Source organism: Sceloporus occidentalis, unplaced genomic scaffold (genome assembly GCF_023333645.1).
Source record: "Sceloporus occidentalis isolate IW3139 unplaced genomic scaffold, rSceOcc1.0.p SCAF_3, whole genome shotgun sequence".
NCBI classification, from domain to species: domain Eukaryota; kingdom Metazoa; phylum Chordata; class Lepidosauria; order Squamata; family Phrynosomatidae; genus Sceloporus; species Sceloporus occidentalis.
The window spans coordinates 52,147,393-52,174,590 of NW_028316983.1; the positions used below are offsets into that span (position 1 = coordinate 52,147,393).

Genomic DNA, 27,198 nt, shown 5'->3' on the forward strand with positions numbered 1-27,198 from the left:
TCAACTTCCCACAAAGCATTTACTGCCATGGCCCCTAAACTATGGAATGCTTCACCGGTAGAGATCTGACTGATTATTACTCTGGAAGCTTTTAAGAAAGCGATTAAAATGGACCTTTTCCGGCAGGCTTATCCCCCTGATCTTTTATAAAATTGAAGGGACATCCCACTCTGAGTAAGTGAATGATATGTTGATATATGGATTTTAATGTGCTGTCTTAATTTTAATATGTATTTTATATATGGAAATTGGCCATATATCCTGGTGATGCCATTTAGCACTGAGCATTAAGTACTAACCACAATTGGTCTCAGTCTGTCATTGAAACAAACGCACACATAGGACGTATGTTGTTGCTTGAAAACTAAGACAGAAATCTTAGCTGAAGGGGCTGTTTACAGATCTAGGACTTTATAGTGAGGAGTTGGAACTGAGCAGTTTGTAGTGGTTTGAGTGTTGGGCTATGACTTTGGGGATCAGTTTTCAATTCACTGCTCAGCTGTTAAACTCACCTGGTGACCTTGGGCAAGTCTCACTATCTCAGCCTCAGGGGCAAGGCAATGGAAAACCACCTCTGAAGAAACCTGGGCAAGAAAATACCATGATAGATTCACCTTCGGGTCATCATAAGTTGGAAATGACTTGAAGATACACAACAACAACAACAACAACAACAACAATGTAGATAGGATAAGGAATGCTTAACATTTAGTGTACTTGTTTCTAGACAAAAAGTGGCTACATTGCAGAATAGTGGCTGAGTCCTGGCTCCACATACACTGGTTAGAGAAGGGGTAGGCAACCTTTTTGAGCTGGGGGCCGGGTTGCTGTCCCTCAGACAACTGGGGGGCCGAAGCCAATAAATAAATAAATAAATAAATAAATAATTTTCAAAATAAATAAATAAATAAATAAACTGGGACAAATGTAGGACAAAATTTTCAAATGGTGGACACTTTTTTTAAAAAAGTGGAGGACACGTGAAAAAATTTGCTGATTTTTAAAAAAATGTTAACATAAATGCATGTTTCTGAGGCTTCTATAGACAATTGTCCCTGCGCGCGAGAGGCCAAAGGCCCCGGTGGCAATCGGCGGCAGGACTGGGCTGGGGCCGGTCCCAAGGCCTCGCTGGGCCGCATCCGGCCTGCGGGCCGCAGGTTGCCTACCCCTGGGTTAGAGGAATGGAGGAAGGTACCCCAGTAAATATATAGACAGACCCAGGAGAGTTTTCTCCTTGCTAAAGTGGAGATTTACACAGAGCACAGCCCTTTCGTGTTTCCCTAGAACTGAGGCCACTAAACCCGGACAGGTTTCAGCCTCATTTCCTACCTGGATTTCATCATAATCTTCCATCTTTAAGTTCATTTTTATGCTTGTGTTCTGTGAGATCCATGTAGGCTTTCCTTTCTAGTCTGCACAAACTAGTGTGAGGATATCCTATAAAAGCTCCAGGGTAAATTATTTGAATTTACTTACAGTTCCTTCATGCTTCCAGCTAAGAACTGGGGATTCCATTCAGAACAATATAAAGTTTCCATCCAGACAACATCTACCATGGCCTCTGTGGCTTCCCCCCTACTAATACAGCCATCAACCAGTTTTGCAAATAACAATAAGCTAAAGTGTGATTTATCAATTTTTGGCATGATGTTTTATCCAAACCTTTGTGGCAAACAAATGAATGGTGTGTCATTCAGTGGCAGAATACAAATCATCATTTATTAATGGCTTGTTTAAATTGTGGTTTGTCATTACAAGTATGTCTGAACTTCAAATTGTGCTGGCAAAAGAATCAGGAGAGAAGGAGAAGCTGATAAAAGCTCTGGGGTCAAAAGCATTGCCTTATTTGGTCAACTGTTGGAAAATTTGTGGCTAAGGCAACAAAGCACAGCTAACACAAACTAGCATGATGTGTGAACTCAGGGGTGAACAGGCGGGCCAAATAAAGTGGTTTCTGCCCACTTTGAAGGGTGGTGTTTAGATGCATTCCCCCAAAGCAAAACAAAACAGCTTCATTTATATACCCGCTTCATACTGAATTAACAGTGTCTAAGTGGTATACAACTGTAAGCTAATTGCCCCCAACAATCTGGGTACTCATCTTAGCGACCTCAGAAGAATGCAAGCCTGAGTCGAACTTGAATCCTTTTTCTGGTAATGAACTCGCAACCTTATGGTTTTGAGTGAGTGGCTGCAGTACAGGCATTTAACCACTGCACCACCAGGCAGGAACCAGATTAGAGCCATGGTCTGGGGGTAAAAACTGGAGCAAAAAGAACCTGGGATATTCTGAACTAGCCTGGAAAATGTGCACTTTCGACCCTGCATTTAAATGCCCCAATACCAGAGTGGTTCTGAATGAACAATCCATCCTAACCCTAACCCTAAAACTGCATATAAAACCCTAAAACTGCATATAAATAGTTCAGGTGTGCATTTAAAAAGGACAGAGCTGGAGAACGATGCAAAAAAGTGAAAGTGTGATGCCTCCAATCAATATAATACATAACCCAGACAGTCTAAAAAGGAGCATGGAGTGAAGGACACTGAAGGGGGCGTATAAGGGGGGATGACAGTGCTTTGCCAGTGTTTTACTGGGCACACTAATGCCCTGATGCCCTGTACTGGTAGAGGATCACAGGTGCAACTGTGTGGCCGATCAAAGAGGCGGCCATCCAATTGGATGGCATCTAGGCAGCAGGCAGTTGCCGGTGGTGTGTTTGTGTGATGGTGGGGAGTCATATATGGTGGGGAGGCAACAAAAAATATTTCCAAGCGGTATGGTTTAATTCTGTGCCACGTGGTCAGGCTGTGCACATTTGGGCCACCTTGGGAGTGGCTGGTGCAGACAGTGAGGTTTCAAACCATTCCGGAAAATGCAGGTTTGATCCACTTTTTCCTGCATGTCTGTTCTGCCCTTCAGTCACAGAGGTTGTTCTGAACCACTTTGTGTTTGCCTGAATCACAATTCCCAATGCACATTATTGTTTTAAAAGCAGGAAGAATGCTGTATATTTTGGTGAAGGTAGTTAACACACGAGTCTTCTAAACTTTAATTATTAATTAAAATTTCCCCTGTTCTCACTCCATCAGTTGATGGGATGACAGGTCTATCATCATGTAGCCTGCATAGATATAAATATATCATTCTTTCTCTGACAAAGAGGCAAAAAGGAGTATTTATTGCATTGGTCTTGCTAATGCAAAAGAAAAAAAGAAAAAAATATTTCAAGAGAGGAGTTCATTAAATCTGATGCACACAATATGTCCTGTAGACACGTTTATGGAAATGTGTCAAGTCCTAGCAAATTATGGGGTGGAAGTATACCATTTTAATGCTGCAGTGCCCCAAATTATCTCCTTTTAGTAGCATGATTTACTAGCAAATTTCCACTTTAGTACCAAAGCAAGGAAACTCCTAAGTCTGTTCACTACCAGTTGTTACCCATTCATGGGCACATGGGGCCCTGTTATATTTCTAGGAAGCACATTGTAGACTTTCCCCCTTCAGCCACCATCTCTGTGTCTATTTTTCTCTAGCTGAGGGGTGGGGATGTAGCCCCTGTCAACCAGGACAGTAGAGGAAGATGGATTAGTCCTTTGAGCGCTGATAGGACTAGTCTTCCATTAGTCTTACTTTTTGTTTTCACTAGCCAAGGGGCTGGGGCAAGTATGCATCAAGTTACATTTTGCTGTTCTTAGACCCTTCTTCCAAACCCAGGGAGATGTGAAGTTTGGACCATCCTAGTTGTGGGCCTGCTGACAGAGTAAAGCTTAATCTGGGCTGGAGGCCAGATTGTGAGTGTAGTTACCAAGTGAATTCTTACTTGGAGGGTAGTGCCCTCATTCCCGCCTCCCATAGCTACACTGCTTTGAAGGGACAGACCATGACAAAGCAATACTACAATAGCCCATGATTAACAGAATGTTCATAGTTGTTCCAACTAATTTAAGTTAGTTGGTGCATGTCAAATTAAGATGGGAGAAATTATGAAGGGGACAGAGGAATTGCTAGAACATCTCATTGGTTAGTCCCATAAAACCACTAGGCTTAATGAAATGAGGATCAGTCTCCACTGGGATCTTTCCAAGAAAAGAGTGGGTTTGCAAATCCCTAATGGTTAGCAGGATAGTTAACTTAGGGTGGAATATGCACTGGAAAGGTATGAGAAAAAGAGGAATCATGGAATAGGATTGCTGCCCTGGGAAAGAACTCTGTTGTTTTGAATGCTTAGATGCATGAATACTTAAGGTATTTCCACACTACAAACAGTGATTTTAACATTTGCTTTTTGATATATTGTTGGACATCTGCTTCCAGAATCTCTGACCACTGATTATGCTGGCTGATGATGAGGAATATAAGTCCAAAGTATTTGGAAAACCAAATAGTCTCAGCTGAGGTTCAATGCTATTCAGTTTTATAGGTGGGAATTAAATGGTCCTCCAGGTGTTGTAGTCATAAATGGTGCAGTGGTTTTAGTGCTAGACTAAGACTCTAGGAAACCAGGATTCAAATGCCTTCTCTGCTGTGGAGCCCACTGGATGACCTTTTGTAAGTCACATAGTCTGTCTTAAAGGAAGCCAGTGGCAGACCTCCTCTGAATATATCTTGTCAAGAAAATGCTTGGTTATAAATCGGACAAAGCTTGATGGAATAGCACTATAACAACCAGGTGTTCTTAGGCTATCAATCCCAGCATTCCTCACCACTGGCTATGCTGGCAAGGGTTACTAGAAGCTGCAGACACCCCCCCCCCAAAAAAAAAAAAACATCTGGAGGGTTTCATGATTCTCTCCCATGCTTAAAAAGAACTAAAGCTCATAATAAAGATAGGGAAGGACAAAGATGTAAACTTGCAGAGCAATTAAAGGCTGACTATGAAAATACTATCCACAGTAGGGAGTTTTTAACTCTGTCACAGGAACTCCCTTTTCGAGATTTAGACTTCCTTGCTATAGAGAAGACATACTAAGTGTCACTATATACTGTAGCTTATCTAGTAAGTTCATGGGTGGTCATCCTCCCACCCCAAATACATTTCGGGGCTTGGAAAAGTTGTTTTGGACAGCACTAATGCTGCCTTGGGGAATTCTGGAGCTGTAGTCCACAAGAGTAACTTTTCTAAGTTTTTCAATACATTTCATCAGACTATAGGAAAAATCAAGGTCTTAGGATATCTTTCCTCCCCCTTTCCTTCCAAATATCCTAATTTTCTTAGTATATGGAAAGTAAACACTATGAACCCAAATATATAGCCATATTAGTCTGCAGGATCAGAGAGATCTTGTAGCACTTTTGAGATTAGCTGAAAGAAGTTGGCAGCATGAACTTTCATAGACTTATGTCTACTGCCTCAGATGCACTATAAACTCATATTCCTCTTGCAAGTATTTATTCAGAGTCCTGACAGTTATACTCAAACTCAACCACAGCTTTTCACAGGTTTTTCCTCAGCATAAATCCTGCTGTTTCAGTGGAAACATTTGTTACTATGAGTGCTCAAGAGTGCAAACCCATATGTCAATTCTAACAAGTGTATTTGTCACCGAAACCATGAAGAAACCATGAAAAGTACATCTGAAAAAGCTCCCCTTTCCCAGGCAAGACAGCCAGACTGGAACCCACAAGTGTCAGGTATAAAATATTTTATTTAAAATGCAAAATATTTGTAAAATGTATGCATAGACACAATAAAAAATAACCCCTCACATAAGTAGGTACAAGATGCTACCAGGTTTGGACAGTCATACCAACAGAAGAGGTATGTAAGATTTAAATGGCTGCATAGTAAAACCGCTGCACAGCAGCAAAATAAAAACATTCTCATTTACAGAGAGTCCCTTTGTACAGTTGCAAAGTTGTACAGAAACAGTTCTCCAGATGTTGGGATACCTGCTGCTTCAGAACAAAAAGGGCAGCACATCTGTACACCACAGGCCAACATGTTCATTTTTACCCATGGCCCAAAGTTTTCTTATGATGCATGCTGCCTATTCACCAAATTCCTCAGTGCTGATGCCTGTTTGTTCTTTTCCAACATCACCTCTTCTGGTTTCTGAGGAACAGCCTCCTCTTTAGTCAGGGGGAGAGCAAGTTTCTTTTCTTCCTCCTCCTCTTCCTCCTCCTCCTCTGGCCTCCCTTCAGAGGTGAAAGGGCTGCAAACTGTCTCCACCAGGCCAATAACTACCCCAAAGAATGCCAGGACGCTCCCCAACATGTACAGCTTGACCATTTTCCCGTTGGGTTTCTGGCTCATCATCTCTTTGGCAAAGGGGATCAGGTCTTGCATCGTTTCCATGGCTCAGCCAGAGAGATAGGCAGGCACCTCAGGATGGCAATGATCTACAGAACAAAAGAAGAGAGAACAAGCACATAAGTAACAAGTTCAGACCACAAAAAGCACTTTGCAGCCTCAGCTAATCTCACTTTGAAGAAACATACCAAGAAGCACAAAAGGCTGAGTATTCTAGGGGCTACACAGTGTTATCACTACACTACATGGTGGTACTACTAAACTATATGTGCCACATTGTCTGTCTCCCATGTGTGCACTTATAATGTCATTCAGGTATAACCCTCACCTCCTGCATGGTCCAACATACACGAAAGGGCAAAGACAAGCAAAATACAAAAGATAGACAAAATAGACCAATACAACACATTCAAGCTATTTTTTAAAAAAAAGCAGAACTTTTGCATAGGCTTGTAAAGAGAATTTGTCTCAAGCCTCACTTGCAAAACCATTAAAAATAATCTGTGTCTTATTATTAAACAAATGCATCCTTGACTAGCAAAGGCTTCTGGGTGCCTTCTCCAGACAGCCACATCTAAAATTCAAGAACAGCCCCAATCTTAAAAAAACCAACCCACAACCCAAATCTAATTCTATATGTTTAATAAGAGCCAGTGTGGCACAGTGGCTGGAGCATTGGACTATGACTCTGGAGATCAGGGTTCAATTCCCTGCTCAGCCATGAAAAGCGAATGGGTGACCTTGGGCGAATCACACTCTCTCAGCTTCAGAGGGTGGCAATGGCAATTCCCCTTGGAGCAAACCTTGACAAGAAAACCCCAATTTATTTATTTAGGATATTTGTATCCCACCTTTCTCCCAAAATGGGATTCAAGGCAGTTCGCAATAGTTTCAAAAGCTAGAACTAAAAAGCTGGTTGCAAAAGTGAAAAATAAAAGTTGCTGTTGTGTGCCTTCAGGTTGTTTCTGCAGTCCTATGGTGGAGATCCTATCATGGGATTTTCTTGGCAAGTTTCTTCGGAGGAGTTTTGCCATTGCCGTCCTCTGAGGCTGAGAGAGTGTGCGGCTTGCTCAAGGTCACCCAGTGGGTTTCCATGGCTGAGCCGGGATTTCAACCCTGGCTTCCAGAGCCAAAGTCCCAACACTCAAACCATTATACTATTAACCTGTTATACTATGTATACTAACATCTCCAATTGTTTTTCTTCTTCTTCTTCTCGGATTTGGTTTGTAACATCTTGCCTGATGGAAGAAGGCCATGGAGCTTTGAAAGCTTTCAACAAGCACATTGTGCATTTCCAGTTGGCCAATAAATGTATCACTGATGGACTTTTCATTATACTATTACTAATATTAAGACAAAAGTTACAAACAGAATCATTAAAACCAAGACACACAGCGTGTGTGTGTGTGTGTGTATATATATATATATGTGCATACTGTGTGCCTTGGTGTGTGTATATGTATATATGTGTGTGTGTACGAATCCAATAAAATAAAATAATAGTAATTATTATAATAAAAGAGGCCGCATGCTTTGAGCTCTGGACTATGACTCTGGAGACCAGAGTTCGAATCCCTGCTCAACCCCCACTGGATGACCTTGGGCAAGTCACACTCTCTCAGCCTCAAAGAGGGTGGCAATGGCCAACCCCCTCTGAAGAAACTCTCCAAGAAAAAGCAAACCAAACAAAAAGCCATCATAGCAGGCTCACACCACTTTAGGGTCTGCGTAAGTCGGGAGACCACCTGAAAGCACACAACAAAACAAATACCAATAAGCATCTATACACACATAACAACATGCCTTACCTTGGGGCTTTTGTTGCTCAGAGAGTGTTGCCACGTACCAGAGAGGGAGGCGGGTCGCTGGCCTCAGTCAGGGCTGTCTGGAGCCAGGGAGGGCTCTGGCTGGCTGGGCGGCTGCTGCTGCTGCTGCTCTCCCTTCGCCAGCCAGGCAGCCCGGGGGCTTTATAGTCCGCCTGTCCGAAGGCCCCTCCCTCTGGGCCCTGGCTGCAAGGGCAGCCGGCCAGCCTCCAATGGAGTGGCCCCATGCGCCGAGCACGCCGCCAGCACGCCGCCATTGGCCCCAGGAGGAGGAGGAGGAGGAGGAGGGGGGAGGGAGAGCCAGCCCAGCCCCCCTTGTCTTCCTCTCCCTCCTGGGAAGGGGACAGTCACGTAGCAGGAGACACCTTGCCAGGGCCTGGGAGGCTGTGGGCAGCAGGCAGCCTGGGGGCTAGGCTGACCTTCCTTCCCCCTTCCCTCTTCCTGTTCCAGGACACAGCTACCCAGGCTCCCTTTCAGCCTTCTGGCCCAGGGGGGATTTTCCACAAGGTCCTCCATTTTGAGCAAGAAGCACCACCACCACTACCATCATCATCATCATTGTAGCACCCTTTGAGACTCATTGAAAGCAAGAAATGGGCAGCAGGAGCTTTCCTAGACTTCAGTCTACATCTTCAGATGTATTTGCTATTATTATTATTGTTGTTGTTGTTGTTGTTGTTATTTAAGAGACCTTGTAGCACCTTTGAGAATTACTGAAATAAATAAATGGGCAGCATGCACTTTTGTAGACTTCAGCCTACTTCCTCAGATGTATTTGCTATTATTATTATTATTATTATTATTATTTAGAGAGATCTTGTAGCACCTTTGAGACTCACTGGAAGAAAGAAATGGGCAGCATGAGCTTTCCTAGACTTCAGTTTACTTCCTCAGATGCAATGCAGATAAGAAAAGATAAAATTGTATAAAACAATTTAAAATGAAACAAGATCCCAAGCCAGTCCTATATGTACCATTCAGTTTTAAAAAGCATGGGTTTGTATTTCTAGCAGTGGTTTTAGTTCAGGGTGATCATAGATCCTCTTTTTCTAGGACCTGCCCATCCTTTCAGCCTTCTTGTCCAGGAAGAATTTTCAAAATGTCCTTCATTTTGCAGTGCCTTGTCCTCCTTTGCAGAGAGCACAGCTGGTCACTAGGTTAAGCTGACCTTCCCTCTTTCCCAGGGTGGCCAGAGGTCTTCCTTTTCCATCTTCCATTTCAACCTTCTGTCCAGGAGGAATTTTCAAAATGTCCTCCATTTTGAGTATGACTAAGAAGCATGAATTTACATCTGGTTAGGATACCTGGTCACCCTACCCTAAGGCAAACCTATCATGGGACTTCCTTGGCAAGATCTGTTCTGAAGGGTACGTAGAGAGATCTTGCAGCACCTTTGAGACTAACTGAAAGAAATTGGCAGCATGAGCTTTTGTAGACTTCAATCTACTTCCTAAGATGCATTTGCAGATGCATCAGAGGAAGTAGACTGAAATCTACAAAAGCTCACGCTGCCAATTTCTTTCAGTTAGTCAAAGGTGCTGCAAGATCTCTCTACGTACTGATTCTACAGAGTAACACGGCTATACCTTTGTTCTGAGGGGTGTTTGCCATTGCCATCCTCTGAGTCTGAGAGAATGGAACTTGCCCAAGGTCACCCACTGGGTTTCTATGACTCTAGAGATCTGAGTCTCCAGAGTCATGGTCCAACACCATACAGGCAGGCATCTCAGGAGGGCAATGGTCTAGAGAACAAAATGGGGGAGAAGAAGCACATGAGTAACAAGTTCAGACCAGGAAGATTTTTTCCAGCCTCAGCTGACCTTACTTAGAAGAAACACAACACAAGCACCCCTTACAAAAGGCTCCCTGTTCCAGGGACTACACAGTATTCTTGTTACATGGTGGTACTACTATCCTGTTTGTGCCATGTTCTCTCTCTCATGTGTGCACTTATAACGTCATTCAGGTATAACCGTCACCTGTATGGCCCAACATAGACAAAAGGGCAAAGAGAGGCAGCACTTCAGTACTAATAGAAGATTTTCAAGTTATTTTTTTTAAAAAAAATCAGAACTTTTAAAGGCTTTTAAAGAGAATTCATCCCAAGCCTCACTTGCAAAGCCATGTGCAAGCCAGCCATGTAAGTATCAGATGGTATATTTCAGAGAACCCTGCTCATTTCCTCCAGAAAGTTGCCTCACCTGAAAGGATATGGATAAATTCTGAGGAGGTTTAGTTGGTGACTATCACACCAGGGAAAATTGGGGGTTTATACAGACATTTTCCTGGGACAGTTGTGCGATCGTGGCAAAGATTTTTCCACAACGTCGCGATTAGAGAGGACTTATCCCAGGAAGAACCAGGAATGCTCCAGCAACAAACCATTTATGGGATTTCCCCCGTGAATGATTTGTTGCTTAAGCATTCCTGGTTTTTCCCAGGATAAGTCCTCTAATCACAACGTCGTGGAAAAAACTTTCCTGTGATCGTGCCTGTTTAAACTCCTGATTTCCCCTGGGTGATAAAGTCCAATATGTTGTTTGGCGCTCTTGTGGTTGCTTACATCCAGAAAAACTATCCAGGGGTTGGTCATCTTGGCCATATTTGATGTTGTTGTTATGTGCTCAGGGTGACCAGATGTCCTAGCTGCAAAGAAGGACAAGGCACTGCAAAATGTATAACCTTTAAGGAAAATGTAGAACCTGACAAAATAAAAGCTAAAAACACTCCTATAAATGTAAATTCATGTTTCTAAGTCATGCTGAAAATGGAAGACATTTGGGGATTCTTCCTGGACAGAAGGTTGAAAGGGAGGACATGTTCTAAAAAATGAGAACATCTGGTCATCCTGTGTGTTCCTTCAATTCGTATTAGAGTTATGGCGGCCGTAAGGCAGGGTTTCCGTGGCAAGTTTCCTCTTCAGGTTTTCTCGGAGGGGTTTTACCATTGACACCCTTTGAGGCTGAGAGTGTGACCTGCCCAAGGTCAGCCAATGGGTTTACATGGCCAAGCAGGGATTTGAACCCTGGCCTTGGAAGTTATAATCCAAACAGTACACCATGCTGGCTCTCCTGACCATTTAGCAAAGTGCAATGATGTCCAAAATCCATGAAATGCTGATACCTTTATGGAGCCAATTTCAAAATGCAAAAAAAAATAAACAGACAAACAAATATGTTGCAAGCTTTTGTGGCTCTACTGGCTTCATCATCAGGCAAAGATGTTAAAAATCAAGGGGGGGGGGGGTTTAATGTGGATGTTAGTAACAAGCCTGCATTTTGTCAAGAAGTGTCTGTTCTCATTGCATGTGGCATTGGAGGGATCATTCATGAAGGTAGGCTATGGAATACTCCAGGAAATAACATTTAAGTTCCATTAGCAAAACAAAAAGAGATACTCCTCTTGGATTGCCTGGAATGCTTCACTTGCTCCAGGCTGAAGAGTTAAAGGGCACTCCTGCCCATAGGACAAAGCAACAACAACAACAACAACAATCAATCAGGTCATTCAAACCAGCTCAGAAAAACAGCACAGAGATCCCGTGAAGGCCTCTGCTGTAGAGACACCACTGGAAAAAACAGTTTCATTTGAAAGATTACAGGCCTGTCTCATGATGTGGCTCTACTGGCTTCATCATCAGGCAAAGATGTTAATAATCAAGGGGGGGGGGTTTAATGTGGATGTTAGTAACAAGCCTGCATTTTGTGTTATAGGTGTTATGAAACCATCTATTACAATTTTGCTCTTTTAACAGCTTCAGGTAGCTGGTTTCTTTACTCTTTTTCTCCATTCTGTATCTGTCACAGTCGAAATGCACAAAATGGCTTTCTGGATGTGTTTAAAATGTGAGAACAAGAAACCTTTTATTCCAGTTCCCAAACTTTCGTCCTCCAGGTATTTTGGACTTCAGCTGTCAGGATTACTGACTGTTGGCCAAGTTGGCTTGAGATTCTGGGAGAAAAAGTCCAAACCACCTGGAAGATCAAAGTTTGGGAACCACTGAGAACAATCAACACCTTTCCCCACTAATTTTTGGTTTTCTCTACTTCCCTATGCACGCGCGCGCGCACACACACACACACACAATGTCTCACACACTTCTGACCTGCTATGAGACTTTCTGTATTTGAGAATTCAAACATTTATTTGATTAGATTATATTTTAAATGTCTATACAATATACAGGATACCCCCATCCTTAAGAGAGTTCATGGCGACATACAGTGAGTGAACCATTGCTATTTTTGCCTTCAGAACCATCTTGTGAGGTATGATAGACTGAAAGATTACCTTGGTAGCTTCATGGTTAGGCTGGCCATTTAATCCAATTTTGTCTATGCCAAACCCAACTCTCTAGCCCCATAAACCACAGTTCAGTAGCATGACTTTATATGATTTTGTAATCCACCTGTATTCATAAAATTGCTGTTCAGACTGTGCTTAGATACTGTGGCTCTCCAATTAGATGTCCAAACACACACACAGCAGCTTTATCATAGTATTCATTCAAGAATTCATGCCCTCACTCTTTTTATCCCTTTGAGGTAGGTTAGTTTTTATTCAGTCATGGACCTCAGCTTCCAGAAATTCCAGCTAGCTTGGCAAGCGGTCAAGAGTTCTGAAAGATGAAGTCTAGCAACGTCCATTTGGAGCTCCAAAAATGGAGAACTACTGGTTTAGGTGAGCAGGTAATCTGGCCCTAGGTCACTCAGTGTGCATCTACACTGTACAAATAATGAAGTTTGACACCATTTGCCATGGCTCCATCCTACAGAATCCTGGGATTGGTAGTTTTGTGAAGCACCAGCACTCTGGCAGAGAAGGCTAAAGACCTTGTAAAACAACATACCTCAGGATTCTATAGGATGGAGCTACAGCACTTAAAGTGCTGTCAAACTGCATTATTTCTACAGTGTAGATGCACCCTCCATGAGCTTTACTTAGGATTTGAATCCAGGCCTCCAGAGCCCTAGTCTAGGTCTTTAACCATTACACCACACTCGTTCTACATAGTTTTGCTGTGCCAAGGGCCATTTATTTCAATAAAATGACCGCATTCAGAATCCTAGTAAGGTAGAGACTAGCCACCCCAAAACAGATTTCTCCAGTTCCTTTCTCTAACTCTTGGCTCATTTTTTTTTCCAGGTGAAAAGCAAGCTACCCATTCTAGTATAACTCTGCTCTGTTAGGAGACAGCCTCCTTCCAGTGCATAGGGCATGAGTCTCTCGGACATTACTCCCGGGATCTGTATTCTATTTCTGTCCGCCAAGCTGCAGTGCAACCTTGTGCAAGCCTGTGTGCCTCCCTCTCACCTCTCACCCACTGGCTGTGTTGTCTTATTTGGACAATAAGGGATTGTGATTCCACGTGCTGCTTGTCCGTCTGTTGCAAAAGTGACCACTCATTGCAACTGAGACCTTGCGTCTTGATTCAAATAAGTGAGGGTCAAGTTAAAAGAACTTTCCAAATGAGCAGGCAGAAGAAGGCACAGGGGTCAGGGTTTTGTCCCCTGGTTCTATACCCCAACCTGAGTATCCCAGAAGATACCTCACATCTGACCCACAGCATATCCTCTGCTTTTTTGAGGCCAAGGAGCACAGAAATGCCTGGAGGTTAAATTGGAGTGTGTGTCACCAGGCATGACTGATCTCCTGGAAGCATTTCTGTTAAATGTGGCTGGGAGAAGTTACTTTTAAAAGGATGTTTTAAATTACCATTCTGACTGGGGGGAGGGGGATTCTGGGGATTGTAATAAAAATAAGTCAGTTTTTCAAGATCTGATTTTAAGTGCCTGAATGTGGTTGATAATCAGCCTAAAATCAGGAGTAGGTAAGTATACATGAGATACTGGGATCTTCTGAGGGGCCACAGAGATGATCAGGTGGGGGGAACCCCAAAATTGAAAGTCTACTTCTGATTTTGAAACACTGGCTTTTTATGTTAAATAGTGCAAAGGGTCCCCCAAACCCATTTCAGTGGTGAACTTAAATTTCCTTTTTGCATCCCTTTATCCAGTGGACTTTCCTTCTCTGATCTTGAAATCATGGAGACCAAGTAATTATTAATGGTTTCTTAAACTCACTGCTGGAAGGTACAGCACATTCTGTGAAGGGGACTCTGGGTTTTTCTCTACTCATTTCACACTTCTTTGCCAAGATGAGTATTTCATCAGTTGGGTAAAGCCAATTACATCAGCTTCAGTAACACCTCTTTTAACCTCAAGCTGCTATTAACCTCCTTCACATAAATAGTAAATGCATTCTATTCTTTGAAAGGTCATAGCTCTGAAAGATGGGAGCAATCCACAGACAATGCCAAAACTGACATAAGGATTAGATCAAAATTCACATCTCTGGTATGGCCAAAAGTGTATTGGTCTATGGGCCAAACTGAACAGGACTTTGTCCATGCTATTAGCAAAAAGAAAGTAGCTGGTTCAGAGGCCCAGATCTAGAGTGGGACCGATTGTACCCAGGATGACTTTAAAGGAGGATGGCTTTAACTTTTTCTTCCCTGCTGAAGTCATGATTCAGATGGTGCTTTCACCATCTACTGATTGATTTGCTTTCTCTCCATATTCATTACTCTCAAAATGATAAAACACATCACAATAATATGCGATCAACTAGTTTGATTGACAGTATTGTACCTTTAGTATGTATAACTAGGTAACAGTAAAATATCAAGGACTTTAAAGACTAGCAAATGTCTTGTGACATCAGCTGTTTGTGGTCTAGTTTGTTAGGAGGGACACCCAGAATGTTTATGGGGGCCATGGCAGGTATGATGTTGAGAAAACTGCTACTGTCCCCAGGAACGACCCATATATTGGGGAGTTGCTGGTGAATAATTCTGACTGTAAATATGGTCTTCCTGTGTTTGATAGTAAAGTTGTATGTTCCCTCCCTCTCTCCCATCACATGCCACCACCAAACTATTTCATAGGTTACTGAGATATACCAAATGGATGTGAGGCAATGAGTAATGTTAAAGAATTCAGAGAAAGAAAGGAAGATGAATGGACAGTGTGGAGATATGATGCATGATAGAAAATGCAAACAAACCTGGACTTATTTTCTACTCAGCTTTCCACTTTCCTGTATTTGTTTTGCATTTGGGCTGAATAGAAGCGAGCTTGTTGTTTGTCTTTGATTCATTTTCTCATTTCCTGGCTTTTTTATTTGCTAGTTAATTACAAGTCTTACATCCTTTTGTATATTCTGAAGACTTTCCAAGCATTTATTAAAACATGGCAATCAAAGGAAAAATCATATTGTGAAAAGACCACCAGCAGCATCACCTCCCCATCCCCAGCATATACAGGTTGTGGATCTAAAAACCTGAGTTCTGAAAGATCCAGGTAGAAAAAGAAAAGAGTCAGAAAGATATCCAATGTATTACCAGATTAGTCTTTTTGGGTGATAATATTTTATAAGGATGGGATTACTATGGAGTCTGTCCTTGTGAATCTGATGAAAACAAGAGGGATGGGTATCATCGCCTGACTTTATTGTGACATCTTACTATGAATTGGTGACACTGAGTTTGGTGACATTTAACTCTGAATTTTCAGGTGACTGTATCTAGCTGTTTCCTATAATTCAGGTGTGAATCATGTGGTTGTCCAGATGTTGTTGAACTTTAGCTTCCAGTGTTTCTAACCACATCTGGAGGGCCATATGATTCCCAACCATAATACATGTGGGACAATACAGAGCCCTTAAGAACACCCTAATTCAATTGCCATGGAGAAGAGCAGTAGTCCCTTAGTACCGTCTTCTAGAACTAATTATAGCGATGGAAGCAGAACAAATGAAGAGTGCCTCTGATCCACCTCAGAAGGCTGATCCACATTTACACTAACTTTTGTATGCTTTGGCTGAGCAGAAACAGAACATAGCTTCTCCAGTCTTCCAGTTGTTTCAATATGCCCTGGTCACACACTTGCCCTTTGTTCTCAGTGTCATAGAAAAAGAAAATATGGCTTCCCTGACACAGGTTAATACAAAGATGAAATTAATTTATTTTCACTGAGAAACATATAAAACACACATCAAGATTTTCCTGCAGATCTCAGAAGTTTCATTAACTATTGAGGACTTAATTTAACATTCTAACTCGGCCGGTTCAGATTCCCAGAAAAGCCATATTTGCGATTTGCACCTTATCTTTCTAAAAGTGATTTCTACCCTGCAGTTCACTAGATATCAGAGCATTTTGCTTCTTAAGAAATAGGCATACCAAACACATTTTTCTCCTTGAACAGACCTTCTTAAAGAATTAGTAAGGCTTTTCTGCCTGTGTGTTTTCTCAAACACCTGTGTGACACTAATTACATATATTGCCCTTGAACTTTCCCTATCTATTTTCAAATGCCTTTGTAGTTACCTTTTGTGTTAATTCTCACTTTTCAAAGCATAGAACAGGAAATATGTTTTAAACATATTAACTGTCTGTAACCTTTGATACCACGTTGGAGGCTGAGATAAGAGGTGTTTTTTTAAAAAAAGAGAAGCAGTCAGTCAGACAACATAGCTTTATAGACCTTGCAACTCTGGGAATAAATACAGTGGACCCTTGTTATACGCTGGGATTTGGTTCCAAAATCCCCTGTGTATAACAAAATCCGTATATGCTCAAGTCCCATTAAATATAATGACATAGCGAAATGGTGTCCCTTATAAAAAATGGAAAATCAAGGTTTGATATTTAAAAATTATACTTTTTTTGAATCTTTTCAAACCGTGTATGCTTGAATCCGTGTATAAAAAATCAGTGTATAAGAAGGGTTGACTCTATATGCAACCCAAACTTTAAAAAACTGCAGCCTATTCTTACTAGAGAGGGCCCTAGTCATATATTATCTGGAACCAAATGTGGGTTTGCAATCAAATGTACTGTACATTGTTGTTGTTAACTGATGTCAAGTCAACTTTACTTATGGTGATTTATCAGTGAGATACTTCCAAGTCACCCTGTGATCAACAGCCCTGCTCAGGTTATGCAGACTCAGGGCTGTGGCTTCCTTGATTGAGTCTATCCATCTACAATGCAGTCTTCTTATTTTCCTACTGCCATTTACCTTACCAAGCATTATTGTCTTTTCTAGTGAGTCACGTCTTCTCATGATATGGCCAAAGTATGACAATCTCAGCTTAGTATCTTGGCTTTTTTCACTGTCCAGCTTTCACAACCATGTATAGAAATGGAAAATACATTGGCATGGACAATCCTACCTTTAATATTACATGATATATCGTCACACTGTTTTGTTTTGCTTCTCTTCTTTCCTTTATTCCTTGTAGCGTTTCATCTGTCATCCATGTCTTCTCTCTTCTTTCCTTTATTCCTTCTAGCATTTTATCTGTCATCCATGTCTCTTTCGCAGAGATTCCTAAGTAATTTACCAAAACAACAAATTCCAGGATTCAGTTGCATGGCAGTTAAAATGATATCTATCTGCTGTAATGCTCTGGTGTAGCACTATGTCTTTATGAGATGAGACAGTCTCTTCAGACACAACAAAGGCCCTAATTGTGAAGTTTGTCACTAGTTTGTAAATTATGGCGTGGTACATACAGCCCCAAAAGGGAGGGCTGGAGGCATCCGCTTTTTTCTTCCGGAACGATGCTGCAGCAGCCAAACTGCGTGGCATCCCTCCACAGTAAAAAGAACCCAGAAAAACCAGGTTCTTTTTAAGGTGCCCTGCACACGCCACAAATACTCCATTGGTGCACTGGTGACGTAAGTGATGCACAGCGACATCTGTACACTGCATGTTGCTTATGTCACGAGGGCAGCCCCCATTGGACAGAAGACTGCCATGATGCCAGTGCCAGCATGACCTAGGGTTCTAAAGCATGCGGTTGCTGCACGCTTAAGAATCCTAGAATTGGCCCGAGGACAGCGCTTCCTGCCTGTCTGTCCTGGGCCTCAGCATTCATCCTCCCCATGAACAAACTAGCTTGTGCCACAAGCAAGCCAAGGATAGGGGGTGTAAATTGTCATGTAAATGTGACAACTGTGAACAGAAGATACACTGATAGATTAACACCATACCTCTCCTCTGCCTACAATTTGTTGATAATACTGTTGAAGGCTTTCATGGCCAGCATCCATAGTTTTTTGTGGGTTTTTTGGGCTATGTGTTTTCATGGCACACTATATTTATTAACACAAGTGTCCTCCACTAGTTCACATATAACAAGAGGAATCTTCTTAGAGAGAGTTTTGATCCTAGAAACTGACTTTCGGTAAGCAGATTTACTGCTTTCACACACAAATGTCCTCTGGTGGACATTTACTCCAATCAGCCAGGACTAGGTTGGCCACAGTCAGTCAGAGGACATTTTGTTTAGCTGCCCTTAGACTGTGGAATGACCCACTGGAACAGATTTCACTGCTGAATACACTGCCTGAGTTTAAAAGAGCATTAAAAACTAGTCTCTTCCAGCAGGCTTATCCAGATGATTTTTAAATTGTGAATTTTATTTTTAAAATATATCCTTTTAAAATTATTTTTAAATTTGATTTAATTTGATTTTTAAAATTGTCCTTTTAAATTGATGGGTATTTTAACTGATGTGTTTTAACTGATGTTGTTTGTCTATTAATTGTTGTTGTTCCCTGCTTGGATCCATGGGGAGAAGTGGGTAAGAAATAACAACAACAACAACAACAACAACAACAACAACTAACTGACTACAGTAAGGATCTGAAAGACCTGCATCAACTTCCCCAGCCTTTTGAAGATTTAGGATAAGAATCATGATTTGCATCTTTCTGGATCCTATTGAATTCTATTCCAGATCACCAGAACTCCTTATAGCTGCACCATGCTTTCACAAGATGATATCAAAACAAAAAAGTTGGAACACAACAGCCTGGCGCAAAAGCTAGTGATGGGTAATGATACTGCAGTCACTGACACATTCAGCTCCGAATTGTTTGGGGGATGGAGCAGCAGAGATTGCTGGTGACCTGGGGAAAGTAGTACAAGTTCTTCCCATAGCTCACACAACTGTATGAATATGCTTTATACCTGAGACCTAAATACCATGTGGTACTGGATCCGAAGAAATGGGTTTATGCCCATGAAAGCTCATGTTAAAACAAAAACCAGTTAGTTTTAAAGGTGCTGCCACATATCTCCCCTTCCCCCCTTTCTCCCCCACTCCTGCTAAATGATTTCTTTATCCTCAGCCTGGTGAGTAATGCTTAGTCCTGAAAGATGCCCAGTGAAGAACATACGTGTTGGTGAGGAAGTGAAAGCTCCTTTGGCTACGTGCTGTTTGTACACACGGGGTATGGGTGACTCAGAATTTGGCAAGAATCAGAAGAAATGCTTTAAGTCAAGGGAAAGATAAGACAGTGATTCTGCAAATGTTTTTTTTTGTTTGTTTTTTCAGCATAGCCTGTAAAATTCTCCCGCGTACAGAGGAAATGATGAAAATCCTCCCTGCTCAACCAAGTGCATTCCGAGAAACTGATATGTTCCTGTACACCAAGCCATGGTGCTCTACGTGTGTTTGTTCTATCTTTTGTGTTGTGCTGTCTGATCAGGAGATGCTATGCTTTTTAAAGATTCTCTGAGTAAAGTAACATCTCAAAGCAATTCGTTTTGTCCTTCCTGTCATTACTTTTGCTAATCACAACCACATGTGGATTCTAAACAGGATAAATTATAATGATAAAAGTTTAGAGCCCATATTTTACAGCAATATTTTTAAATACATGCAAAATCTTTATCATGGAGAGTTACTACCCACTCTCTGGGAAAAGGAAAGCAATTCCTGACTGACAGCAGGAAGAGATGCAAATCAAAACACTTTGTGCAGCCACAGTATGTTACCGATATACAGAATATATAGAAAAAACATATCTAATTATACCCAAAGTTTGTCTTTCAAAAAATGATTGTGAATAATAATTCATCTTGTGGATTTTGTGTCATCCTATAGCAGGGGTGGACAACTTAAATGTATGCACTGTTTGTTTTTCATCTTTGTGCATCCACACTGGGGTTCAGCTCAGCATTTTTAGCCAGTGATTGGCCAAAAATACAAAATGGTTTGCACCTCTGCTTTCCTGGATTTTTGGCCATTTTGAGGATTGTTTGTGGGATTTGGGGAGTGGATGGGGTAAAGAGCAAACTTACACTTCATGAGTTGTGATATACCATTCTGTGCAGACACACACCTTGTTAAAGTTTGTGGCTGTTCAAGGGATATCAGGGTGTCAGGGATCTTACAGGTGCAAAAGTGGTTGGGGAGGTGCATACAGCATATCACATTCCTCCCCTGCCCTATTGACTTGTAAAGGTAGTAGATCCATAACCTCTGTCTGTCTGTCTGTCTCTCTCTCTCTCTCTCTCATCTATCTATCTATCTATCTATCTATCTATCTATCTATCTATCTATCTAATCTACCTACCCACCTATCTACCTATCTAATCTATTTTCTGTCTTTAAATTTTAGTGTTGGTTGCCTTTGATTGACTTGCAATATTTAATAAATTTTCCCCACAACATATGTTGGCTGTTATCTCCCTTTGACAGAAAGGAGAGCTGGGGGCAAGATATACTTTCAATACTCTAATCCTTTAATCCATTAATACTGCTTACTTGAAACTGCAGATGAAATCAAAGGGATTTCTTCCCTTTCAAACCAAAGTGACTCAGATGCCAGCCATTTTTTCTTTTCATTTTAAGGGCCTGTGATTTAGGAATAAACTGGACCTCAATTTAAAGACTGAAAATGGACGATTCAGTACAGTGTCTTGCTAGACTCTGCAATATGTGTGTCCGGTGAATCATTCTCTAGGGCTCAGATACTGATTTACTCCTTTCTGTTTATAAAGATGATTATGAACAGACATTAAACTGTGTAGTGAAAAGGCATTAAGAATGACAGGGTCTCATGGTCTTTATTTATAGTTTGTGGAATATGGCATTAGGTAGAAAATTCTGATGATTTTTAGTTGATCTAACCACTTCAGCTAAATATCTTTAGAAGACAAGGAGACTAGATAAGCTATTGAAGTCTGAGGACTCTTTTTAAAAGTAAGTAGACAGGAAAGATTCCCAGTGGAAAAAGGGAGAGTATGTATAGAATATTCTTAAGATAAAGGAATATAAATGGCATGGTCACTCCTATTCAGTGGAAACCAAATAAGTGAAGGAGGGAAATGCATCAAAATATACTTCATTAAAACTGAATAGAATACAATTGGGCCATACACAATTTGGAGGAATTTAGACTTTTTCCTGGCCGGGGGAAGGGAAGGATGAAAACCTCTATAAACTCCACTGAAAAAAGATTTGCAATTTTTACCTGACTCTCCACAAGGATGCATATTATCAAGCTTGAGGCCATTCATGCACTTCACATGGATTTGCATGGTTGTGCATTTTTGGCAGAGGGAGGGTGAATAGATACAAATGTATACAGGAAAGAGAAGGCAAGCATTGATACAGATGTGTGAAAATCCACAACAATTTGCATAATACACTTACATGTAGACTAGCCCATAAAGGACTGTGGCCTGGACTAGGACCTTTTGTACTTCTGAGCCCTGTAAAAAGTGTATCCTTTGGAGGCAACAAGGTTGATGTGCTCTTATGTTTAACACATCTAGTTTTAGCATGTGTGAACAGGATTGGCTTAATGTTGCAGAATATCTGTTGCAGAATTTCTTACTAATAAAAGTAAAAGAGATTCAGAGGACTGAACAATAATTTTAAACCCTTCCCATTCTTCAAGTATCTGAAGGGAAGATACAGTATATAGTAACCACCCTAGCCTTTTATATTTAGAACAACTCTATGAGGGAGATGAGATTGAAAGAGGGGGGGGGGCTACCCTCTGAGAAGAGTCTGGGTGGGGAGGGCAAGGTAGAGAGCCTTTTCAAATGTGGCTCCACTTCTATAAACTGCTATCTCTAGCAAGGCTTGCCTATGCCTTTATCTTTTGTGCCAGTTTATGACTCTTTTATTCCCAGACATTTGGTGGATTGTGATTTTAATAACAAGTAATTGGAGCCATCATGATGTAGTGGTTTGAGTGTTGGACTATGACTCTTGCAATCAGGGCTCCATTCCACACCCAGCCATGGAATCCCATTGGATGACCTTGGGCAAGTCAAACAGTCTCAGCCACAGTGGCATCATTAAGGGGCTGCAGGACATGTGGACCACACGGGGTGACATCCCAGAAGAGGGGTGACATCTGGTTGGACCCTCCTCCTGCTGTGCCCCTTCCAGCTTGTTGTGATGGTGGAGGAAAAGAGACTCAATGAACCGCTCTCAACTTGCAGTAGTGGCAGAGGCCTCCTTACAAGGAGACTTCTGCTGTTGCAGCAAAGGACCCCTTTTGGCTGCCAGCATCCCTGTGGTACCCCCCCCCCCCCAATACCAGATGACACTGCTCAGCCCCAATGCCTTGAATGCACACAACAACAACAAATTCATTCCTTATATTTTGTTGTTACTGGAAGAGAGGAAATGTAGCTTTAGTATATTATAGATTAAGGGTTTTGCTTTTAATTTTTGTCTAATTGTTGTAAAAGAAATTTAATAAACTATATATAGGCCATCCAACATGTTTAGTAAACTTGTACAGAGTCCCACTGTCAGTCTTTTAATCTCATTGGCAGAGGCAGCAGTGGTGTTCATGGATCACTGATTTTCTTGGAGAATCATCACAAATGTGAGGTTGGGCAGTTTTACATTGGCTGTTGAAGTGCTGGTGTGAGTGGGATTGCTGTAGATGCCTGAACAGTTGCCCTGGAAACAGATGACAAAACTACTTCACATGAAAGAGGAGGTCACACTGAGTAGGAAAACTGTAGCTAATGTACAAAGCATGCAACTTTTGGCCTAGCACAGTGGAGGGACAGCATAGAAAGAAAAAGAATTCAGTAGGTATATTGTTATGTTCTATAAACTATGTAATCCTGAGTACTGCTGTTCAAGTGCTCACATTGATCGACTCTCACTCACTTGCCTTCAGGTTCATTGAAAGCATGCCATTTCTTCCAGTGAAGTTCTGCTTCTTCAGACTCTTTCAGAGTTGACTCCTTTATTCTGTTTCAACGCATTTCTTAATTTACTGTCCTTGCTAAGAAGCTACTGTACAAAATTACATAAGATACTGTGAAAAAGACTGAAGTGCAGAGGCATTGCAGAAATGTGGCACTAACAAAGAAACTTAGCAGGCACCAGTGGGACCATTTATTTCCTAGAGGGATCTATCTCTGTCAGGGACATTTTGGCTCTGATCATGGCAGCAGAAAAAGGTTTGGATAAGCCTCCATCCTTCCACATGCACTGTGTTCTTTGTAGAGATCAGCAGAAACTGGTTACAAATCTTTCTTTCTTTCTTTCTTTCTTTCTTTCTTTCTTTCTATATTCATACGTCATCTTGTACTGAAATATCTTATTGGGGTATGCAATAAATTTGGTTTAAATAATTTAAAATGTAGGGAAGTAAAAGATATTTTTAAGCAGTGTAAAAATGCAAAGCCTTTAATTAACAGTGATTTTTTTAATTGGTGCCAGAGTGAAGCCAGTATTGGCACCAATAGGTCTCCAAGGGATCGGTGTTCCACAACTAGGGTATCATAACTGAGAAGACCCTCCCATGTCCTTCCCACAAAATGTAGTTCCCTATGTGGGGAAACATAGCAGATTTTGGGAAGACATAGAGAGAAAGAGGCAAATTACTTGTAGTTAATACATTTTTGCAGTATCTATGGCATAAAGATACACTGTAAGTATAACATAAAATAGGATAACTTTTACTGTGTAACCGTAAATAATTTAAGTTACTTTAATTGTTACAAAGTATGTATGGTCTCACTACTTAGGTGTGTTCCACACCACAGGCCAGTACCCTGTAGGTTTTTGAACCTCCCTCCCGTAACTGATAGTTATTTTAGGGCCTGAACAGACAGGCCATAATAAAGCTGCTTTGGGTCACTTTGGAAGTACGCTGTTAAAATGACAGATGCACCTTAAGAGGCCAGAATCTGCGCCAAAGCCATGCTCCAGTCCTTTGGTGCGGCTTCCAGACTCTTAGGACGCATACATCATTTAAACAGTATACTTCCAAAATGACCTGAAGCAGCTTTATTTTGGCCTGTCTGTTCAGGCCCTTAGTTACATTTGAATAACAAAAATTAATCAGTTTTAAAAATGTACCTATTATACAAGCAAGAGCTTTCAGGGCCTCAGAACTATAACTAAAAACTTGTTAAAAGTAGCTTCCCAATCTCTGGTTCTCTTAGGATCATGTCCTTCCCCAGTATCAGTACTTGTCTCCAGCACCACATCTCAAATGACTTGATATACTTCCTGTCCATCTTCTTTGCTGTCCAGCTCTCACATCCATGCATTGTGATGGGGAATACAGCAGCCTGGATGATTCTAACTGTAGTGCTCATTTGTATGCAGTAGTCCTTTGCTATCCATGGGGGATCCAATTTGGCCCACCCCCACCCCCCAGATACCAAAAAACATGGATGCTCAAATCCCATTGTTTTCAATGAGCAGGGTTTGCTGTCTGCGGAAGCTCAAATCCACAGATGGCAAGTCCACAGTTGTATTTTTATGCTTTAGTATCTTGTCTAGTTCTTTAATAGCCACTCTTCCCATTCGTAATCTTCTTCTGATTTCTTGACTGCATTCTACATTCTGATCAATATTTGATCCAAAGTATGGGAAATCTTTAATTACTTCGATTTCCTCACTATCTAGGTTGAATTTATGTAAATCCTTCATGATCATTATTTTTGTTTTCTTTATGTTCAGCAGTAAGCCTGCCTTTGCACTTTCTTCTTTAACTTATATAATGATGTAATACTGCAATATAATAAGGTAATAGTGTACTTCCATATTTGTGTTAGCATCAAAGCACTTCACAACTCTACTGCTTGCATTTTCATTTCATTAGATTATTACTAACCATTCATGCCAAAAGCTACACTGTGTGGAGATTAGGGTTTCCCATGTTCTCCATGATAAATTTCAAGGATATCTCCCAACCTGTTATTTCTGAACATCATGGATAATTGCTTTTCACATGATTGGGGAGCTGGCATCTAGTGTCCAGTTGTGGGATATTTAAAGTACTGGTGTTTTACTCTGCCAAGCAGAATGATAATGTTATGTCTGTAATAATGTAAGAAGGTCTAGTGGGTCAGAACTAAGGCCAGTAGATTACCATTTTGTTCCTCAGTGGGCAAACAGAAACCTTTTGGAAGCTCACAATCAGGATATGAATAGTGTAGTATTTTTCTGTTTTTGACCACATTCCTACAATCCATACAAAAAGAGAACAAAAGAGGACACAAGTGCCAACAAAATTAGTTTCTGCTAATTTTAAAATATTGTTATAATTTAAATAGAAAAACAGTGCATCTCAGAATAGTGAGGATGACTTGAACCAGGTGGTCCAGGGTCATACTCGTTCTGCTGCCTGGGTATGAACTGTGGATTGATAAGACATCTACTGCTCTTCCTTCCTATGGGTCTAGATCTTTACACTGGGCTTGGATCTAGCAGCCTTACAAACAAAGGGGGACCTTCAAATAGAGCGGTGCTTCTTAAGCTGTCTGATGTGAAAACTGACAATTCTTTTCCTCCAGTGTGTCAGGGACTGGTACCATTTTTGTTTCACATGCTCTCAGCCCCAGGAAAAGGCAATGGCAAACCTCCTCTGAACAAATCTTGCCAAGAAAACAACCATAATAGGGTTCTTATAACTTATAAGTCAGAAATGACTTGAAGGCACAAAACAACAAAAATTCATCCACAGCATATAAATTTGCCACAGCATGGCAACTGATGGCTTGTGGACCAACACTGGTCTTTGGATGATTACTTTTAATAATTCTGACACAGGGGATGTTACTCTGATGACCCTTCAAACAGAAGGCTGTCCTCTCTAAACTAGGAGACATGGCCTCCTTAGCAAAAAACAACCATTGTGACTAGCAGATGCATGTCATTTTATGTGCTGTGACAGCCATGTACAAAATATATGACATCATTGATATTATGTCTGTTTCAGATGAAAATATCAGGATGATAACAGACTGTTCCTTGTGTGTGTTCTTGGTAAATCTGTGCAACTGGCTGTGTGGACTTGTCTAAGTGCAGAAAAAAAAGAGTACAATCTATAAGTCAGATGCAGGATCTCAGGATAATGTTCATCAGTAGAACATTGTGTTCTTCAGTGTAGTGACCACTGAATTACAAAAATCACACCCAAATCTTAAGCATGTGTACTCAGAAATAAATTACACTGCATAGCATAGGACTGAATTCAGGGAGACTGATGTCTGGTGAGTGAGTGTACTTAGGGCTAGGCTGTTGTTTATTCCTAAGGGAGGTGAGGAAATTAACTTTAAGGGGGTAGATTTATTGTTAATGAGATGAGGTATGAACTGCATGAATTTGAATCATCTGATGGAAGTTCACAATCCTAAGGCACTCTCCCTGAACTAAAAATCTGACAACTTAAAATATCTCTATGTCAGACTCAGGCCTTATTTTCCAACATGATGATGTTCTCACATGTTTATCTCTTTTGAATATAATTATTAATTTGATCATAGAATCATAGAGTTCATGAGATTTGGCCTTCAGTGTGATCTAGTGGGAGTTTCTCACATGACCTGAATGAAGGTTAAGGAGTGAAAGTTCATTTCATAGGGAAAAAAACTCATCAAGGCAGTACTTTGTCACTGGAAATACACTGCATGGAAAATCCCTGCTTCAATTATTCCTTATATTATCAGATGCTTTACATGTCCACCAGAATCAATGCATGGTAATCAAAGCCAAGATCCTATTGTTTTGGACACTCATGTGCCTCATTAACACCCATCACCTTAATGGTGAACTGGGAACATAATGTTGATGACTCTTTAATTTAGAATGTTCTTCAGCAGAAGATTCACCCTTTAGATAACATCGTCTTTTCCATATGTGAACGTGGCTGCTTGAAGTCGGTTGGCTCAAGCTGAGTGCCGATTCCCAGGAGCTGTTGCCTCGCTTTCCCAGATGAATTGGGGCAAATGGCACAGCCCTTATCAGACACTGTTGTGAACAAA

The 27,198-nt window shown here is 41.2% G+C and overlaps 2 protein-coding genes across 2 annotated transcripts in view; one reads left to right on the forward strand and one right to left on the reverse strand.

Annotated features, from left to right (window-relative positions):
- LAMB3 (laminin subunit beta 3) overlaps positions 1 to 27,198 on the forward strand; it is a 198,082-nt gene that overhangs the window by 75,949 nt on the left and 94,935 nt on the right. The gene's annotated exons all lie outside the window — the stretch shown is intronic.
- G0S2 (G0/G1 switch 2) lies at positions 5,635 to 8,181 on the reverse strand. The gene is made up of 2 exons (XM_089514425.1): positions 8,069 to 8,181; positions 5,635 to 6,346 (listed from the first exon to the last, which is right to left on the reverse strand). The coding sequence occupies exon 2, from the start codon at positions 6,300 to 6,302 to the stop codon at positions 5,979 to 5,981; it is 324 nt and encodes a 107-aa protein (XP_089370551.1). The 5' UTR covers positions 6,303 to 6,346; positions 8,069 to 8,181; the 3' UTR covers positions 5,635 to 5,978.

Excerpts from the sequence above, each read along its gene's own strand:
- G0S2 (XM_089514425.1), bottom strand. The coding sequence starts at position 6,302 with ATGGAAACGATGCAAGACCTGATCCCCTTTGCCAAAGAGATGATGAGC.